Source organism: Phalacrocorax aristotelis, chromosome 25 (assembly GCF_949628215.1).
Source record: "Phalacrocorax aristotelis chromosome 25, bGulAri2.1, whole genome shotgun sequence".
NCBI lineage: Eukaryota > Metazoa > Chordata > Aves > Suliformes > Phalacrocoracidae > Phalacrocorax > Phalacrocorax aristotelis.
Genome location: NC_134300.1, coordinates 3,829,244 through 3,835,243, shown reverse-complemented (window position 1 = coordinate 3,835,243; position 6,000 = coordinate 3,829,244). Strand labels below are relative to the sequence as shown.

The 6,000-nt window shown below is 55.5% G+C and overlaps 1 protein-coding gene across 47 annotated transcripts in view; it reads right to left on the bottom strand.

The window, feature by feature from the left end:
* Positions 1 to 268: 268 nt before the first annotated feature.
* LOC142048476 (uncharacterized) overlaps positions 269 to 6,000 on the bottom strand; it is a 45,726-nt gene continuing 39,994 nt past the window's right edge. For 17 of the 47 annotated variants that reach the window (XM_075075427.1, XM_075075429.1, XM_075075430.1 and 14 more), the window contains 3 exons: positions 3,787 to 4,127; positions 1,309 to 1,862; positions 274 to 411 (listed from right to left, as the gene is read on the bottom strand). In XM_075075427.1, coding sequence (XP_074931528.1) covers positions 1,674 to 1,862; positions 3,787 to 4,127 — 530 coding nt within the window. In that variant the 3' untranslated portion in view covers positions 274 to 411; positions 1,309 to 1,673. Of the gene's footprint in view, positions 412 to 1,268; positions 1,863 to 1,884; positions 2,666 to 3,743; positions 4,128 to 6,000 lie in introns of those variants that run through there. The other 30 variants (XM_075075416.1, XM_075075417.1, XM_075075419.1 and 27 more) reach the window with 11 other exon arrangements.

The following is a 6,000-nucleotide window of genomic DNA, read 5'->3' as shown; positions in this document are numbered from 1 at the left end:
ACGGCACCTCAGCCCACCCACCCCGGGGCTCACGGGGCTCGGAGAAGGGTCTCTCCAAGGGCACAACCTAAGGCAGCGCAGGAAGCCCAGCTGCCACGCTCCCAGTCGCTACGGGACGCTTGCTTACAGCTACACCGACGAGGGTACGGATGAGGCTGGAACTAGCAGAAATGCTGACTCTTCTGGCCTTTTATTTGTGGAAGGTACAGCGCGTGAGCCTCGGCGGCTCACAGGAGAAGCGCGCAGTGCTGCCTAACTCTCATTCTCAGCTCACGTACTACTGCCAAAGCTCCTGCCCTGTGCTGTGCCAGATGCCGGCTGGCGTGAGCACCTGGGCTCCTGAGGGACCCCCTTGTCCTGAGAGCCAGAGGTACTCACTTCCCTTTGCATGAGGCCTGTAGGAGATATACCCTGCAATTTAAAAAATCCGTATCAAATGTGGCAGACTCAAAAGAGGGCATTTTTAAAAAGGCAGGTTTGTTTTCTTTGTTAACTTTACGATCTACAGCCTAGCAAAGAGCTCCCTTTCAGTGTCAGTCGCTTGGCTTTCTCCCCTACTGACGAGGTCCCAGCCTCCCGGTGAGATCTCGCTGGAGATATTCTGAGTTTCCCTCAAGTACGGGGCTGCCCTAGCCCGAGGCCAGCGAAGAAGCTGACTTTGCCCGTGCCTGAATCAGCAACACGTCCAGCAGGCGACTTGCAGAGCCCAGGGAACCCTCGTAAAGAGGTTTGGGGGTGGGGCGCACCACATCTGCGGCATCGGCCGTGGGAAAGGACCGGCGCAGTAAAACAGGTGGGTGAAACCGCGGTCCGCGCCAATACGTGCTGCTGCCTGGGGCATCGCTTTGCTGCGGGTCAAGTCAGATGCTCTCTGTAAGAGCGAGTCAGGGTAAAGGCAGCAGCAGATTTCTTTTCTGCTCATTTTAACAAAGGCTGGACGGAGCCCATAGAGGAAGGCACTACGCGTCTTGCTGGGTTGGTTTCCCTGCCTTCTCGTAAGCTGTCGCGGAAACTTGCACGAGCAAAGCCTGTGCAAGCTGATGATGACAGCCACACACGGTTGAAGAGGGAGCAGACGGTGAGAGCAGAGGTGTGCGCTCAGGCTGTGCGCTGGAAGCTAATGCTAATGCTGCAAAATAAAGAGTGGATTTTCTTTTTTGGGTTTAGGTGAGCGCTAAACATGACGTGCATATGTGCGTGTGTCTCTCGCAGGTTTTTGTCATACACCCCACCCTCCCACCCCAAAAAAACAACCCACACATGCCATGCGTTAAACAGTGGTTTTCCGTTGTACTTAGAAGTGCTTACATAGGTGTGTTGGTTTTTTTCTTTTTTATTTTTTAATGCAGAAACAGCAATACGATAGATTTAATACAGCTAGCAATTAGATGGGTGTAGCTTTAGAGCGTCGGCTGTTTACAAAGCAACCGCACACCTTCTTTAACTCACAGTTTAAACAAGTAAACTTGCAGTGCATCACACGTGCTTTGTACAGTCACGTTCCACACGGCAGGCCAGATGCTTCACCCTGCCTTGTCCTTGTTGCCCCGACTCCAACGGGACCGCCGAGGCCATCCTGGGGACAGCGCCGCTTTCTAGCAGCTGGGTTGCTTGCCTGGACGCCCCACAGACAAAGAGCCATTTCCCCACTGAACCTCTTCTCAAATAATTTCCTAGCCCTGCAGGCCCCACGTCCTTTGGTTCATATTTCCTTTTTTCCGGGCTTGATGCACAGGACCGACGATTTCCAGAAATAGAAACAGAGGCTGATTCAGTCCAGGCTCAACATTCTCTGACCTAAACCAAACTGTCTTCGAAGAGATAGCTGTACCGTAGGCACCACCTCGGGAACAGAAGTTGCCCTGTCATAAAAAAAAAAAAAAGAAGGAAAACAAGGCATTTCAGGCTGAGGAGGCTGAGCGGTGTGCTGGGGGCGGTGGGGGTTGGAAAGAAACAGTTCAGACGATTAGAGCGAGCTTAGCGTTGCAAAGCGTGCCATTATTTTTAATTTGGCAGTCAGAAGACAATAGATTCTGACACTGATTTCCTGTGTGCTGCGGGAGTTCTCTCCTCAGCATTCCTGTGCACCATTTTACTTTTGTGTCCCGTCCGCTTCGCTTTTGCGCTGTAGCTCTCCGGTTCTAGCTACGCTTCCCACCACCCCCATTACTCTTTGACAAGCCCAGCTCTCACTGTGCTTCCCTTCCCTTCCCTTCCCTTCCCTTCCCTTCCCTTCCCTTCCCTTCCCTTCCCTTCCCGTATGCGCGTGCAGGGAAAAGCCCGCGCGTCTGCCACTACAGGACACGCTCTGGGAGGCAGGAGAGATGACGACGCTCCCTGACAGAGGACACAGCTGAGGGGCGGTCCGCCGGGGCTGGGGAGATGGCAGCACCTTCCCTCAGCTGCCCCATCCGAGCACAGGTGCAGGTGAGCACTGAGGAGAGACAAGCAGGCAGGAGCCGCAGAGCGAGAGAGAAAATAAAATTCACGGGTGGGTGCTACTTGCGTCTCATTTTTAGCGCAAGGGATGAATTCTCAGCACATTCTTGGAGCTGCCCCTTTGGGACTCACGGAGAAGAGGGAGGTTGGCCACGCGGTGCAGCCCAGCTCTGCTTCCCCTAAATGGTTTTACTGTTCAGGTGTTGCCCTAATCTGGCCGGTACCCCTGCAAAGAGTTTGGGATTTCTGCTGCCTCTCCGGGCCAGCCGCAGACCCTGACTTCATCGCAGCGAATGACCCTGCACTCGTCAGAGCGGTTGCCGAGTCAAATCCCGCTGCCTTCCCTGCAGAACCGGTGACCCTTTTTCAGCCCTTGCCCCCTCTTCTCTCCGCTCGTTGCCCATCCCTTTATCAGTGCCGGCACCGATCCTGCCTCCAGCTCGCCCTGTCTCCACCTGCGAGCGCCCAACAGGAGCTAAATGTCTCCTCAAGGACGCATGGAAGAGACGCGCAGGTAACCCAGCACAGACCCCCTGCAAACATCTTCTTTCCATTTTCTTTCCTCTCCTGACACGAAGAGATGACTTAGGAAAAAGTGTACTGCTCACATTTCACCTGCACTGCTTCTACTTTCACTTTCGCTCTCCTTGGCAGTAATTAATAGCGGTGGCTGGGGGGGCTGGGGCATTCCCCCAAAGCGGCTGCAGTTACATCCGGGCGGTTGTGGCACTCCATTAGCTCTGTAGTTTTTAAATCTAAATCTTCTGGAATTGTTAGTTCTGCTCAGGAATCACCCGTACCTGCAAATTTTCTTAATAGCTACGCTTGACCCCAGCCACTGTTTAACAGCTCACCTTTATTTCTCTTCATTTAAGAACCTAAAGCTTCGTTTACTGCTTGGGTTGGAAGCAGGAGCTGTCGCTGCCTCTGAACTTTCTAACAGCCCTGTTACAATTTCAGTACTACCCGCTCCCAATTTAGCTTTCCGGGTCGATTTTCATTCTAGATTCGAAAATTTCCTTATTTTGTTTCTGATCAGGAGTCATTAATGCCTGCAGTTGATTTAGTAACGGCTGTATTTAGATTGAGCTATTAATGACTCGCAACTCTATTTATGGCATAAAAAAGGACTGCCTTTATTTTTTTTAACTACAGATTAGGAATAATGACTGCCTGGTTTGTTCAGTAATAGGTGTGATTAAATTTAGTCACGACTCCTCCCTAAATAATATGTATTTATTTGCACTCTAACAATTTAACCTTCCCTTTACCGGCCAGGGGCACCGACAAGTGCCCGTGCGTACCTCCGCTCCCCCTGCGCCGGCTCCCCAGGGAACAGCCTCTTACCCTGACCAGAGTCTGCAGCGGCCCGTTGTCATCCCAGCTCCTCGCCCTCGAGAAAGCGGCCGCCTGAAGCGGCGGCAGCTCCGCTGCTGCCCAGAGGGGACGGAAATGGCGCGGGGTAAAGCTCTCCGGGCCGCCTGCGTCCCGCGCGGAGGCGGTGACCTCAGCAGCCTGTACGCTGTTGGGGCCGAGCCAACAACCTGAGGAGGAGTCGCAGGGCGTAGCTGTTTCTGCAACAACCACGCTTTCCCGCCTGGCTGGACAAGAAAGCGGGGCCTGCGGGGGCCTGGAGAGGCAGCATCGCTGCAGGTTGTGCCACGGCTGTTGAGAGGCCAAGGCAACACCTGAAACAGTGAACGGCACAACTAGTGAAAACCCCCAAGGTTCCGGGTTCAGTAAAGACAGGAATTGCAGCAGCACAATAAAATGATCTCACGAGGGGAAAAAAAACAGCAAAGCAAAAACCAAACCCCAAACAGAACACCATACCACTAACCCGTCTCACCGCCCCCTCAGCGCCCAAAACAGCATCCTGGGAGAAAAAAAGCAAAGCAGGCCACAAGGGACCTTTCTAGTACAGATGCCGCCAAAGAGTGCCAAGCTCTGGAATCCTTACCTCAGGCAACGCCTCCGCTTCTCTAAACGCCAGAGCACGCCTGCCCGGGGGGCTGAGACAGCCCCAAAGCTGCGACCGCCCGAGGGAACACGGGAGCACCGACGGCAGAGAAGCCCAGGGCCAGAGCCGGGGCTCTTCCACCCCCGGGCCCCGCCCCCGCCCTTCCCACAGCGCCCCGCGAAAGGGGCGGGCCGAGCCCCCCGGGGGGTGAAGGCCCCGGGAGCCGTACGAGAGCCGCCTGGAGTTCCCGGCACGGGAGGGAGGGGGGAGAGAAAACACCCAAACCGAGCCCCCCGAGCGGAGCAAACACAGGCTCGGGCTGTTGCCGGGGGGCGGGGCCTGTCGCTAAGGGGAGAGAGCCGGCACCGCCCCACGGGCCGTTGCCGGGTGGTGGGGCCTGTCGCTAAGGGGAGAGAGCCGGCACCGCCCCCCGGGCCGTTGCCGGGGGGTGGGGCCTGTCACTAAGGGGGTGTGTCCAAAGGGACGCTGGCAATGCCCCTGGAGCCATCACCAAGGGCAGGGCCTGTTGCTATGGAGGGTGGGGCCAGGCAGCACCAGCAACACCCCCAGGCTGTCACCAGGGGGTGGGACCTGTTGCTAACTGGGGATGCTGGGGAGCACACGAGCACGGCCCCACCCCACCAGGCCCTCGCCAGGGGGCGGGGCCTGTCGCAAAGGTGGGTGGGGCCAGAGGGGTCAGATATCAGCCCGCGCGTATAGACCAGTGCATCCCAGTAATGACCAACATGCCACACAGTATGGATCCCAGTACATCCCAGCTCCCTCCCAGCGACGCCCAGTACATCCCAGTTCCCTCCCAGTACATCCCAGTTCCCTACCAGTGCAGCCCAGTAGATCCCAGATCCCTCCCAGTCCGTCCCAGTTCCCTCCCAGTCCGTCCCAGTCCGTCCCAGTACATCCCAGTTCCCTCACAGTTCACACACAGTTCACTCCCAGTTCCATTCCAGTACATCCCAGTACATGCCAGTTGCCTCCCAGTTTCCTCTAAGTACATCCCAGTACTTCACAGTTCCCTCCCAGTACATCCCAGTTCCCTCTAAGTACATCCCAGTACTTCACAGTTCACTCCCACTACATCCCAGTACGTCCCAGTTCCCCCTTGGTACATAACACTTCCCTCCCAATACATCCCAGTTCCCTCCCATTACATCCCGATTCCCTCTCAGTACATCCCAGTTCCCTGCCAGTATGTCCCAGTACATCCCAGTTCCCTCACAGTACATCCCAGTTCCCTCCCAGTTACCTCCCACTACATCCCAGTTCCCTCCCAGGACATCCCAGTTCCATCCCAGTACATCCCAGTTCCCACCCAGTACATCCTACTAAATACCAGTTCCCTGCCAGTTCCATCCCAGTTCCATCCCAGTTCCATCCCAGTACATCCCAGTACTTCACAGTTCCCTCCCAGTATATCCCAGTTCCCTCTAAGTACATCCCAGTACTTCACAGTTCCCTCCCAGCACATCCCAGTACGTCCCAGTTCCCCTCAGTACATAACACTTCCCTCCCAGTACATAACAGTACATCCCAGTGTCCTCACACTACGTCCCAGTTCCCTCCCAGTACATCCCAGTTCCCTA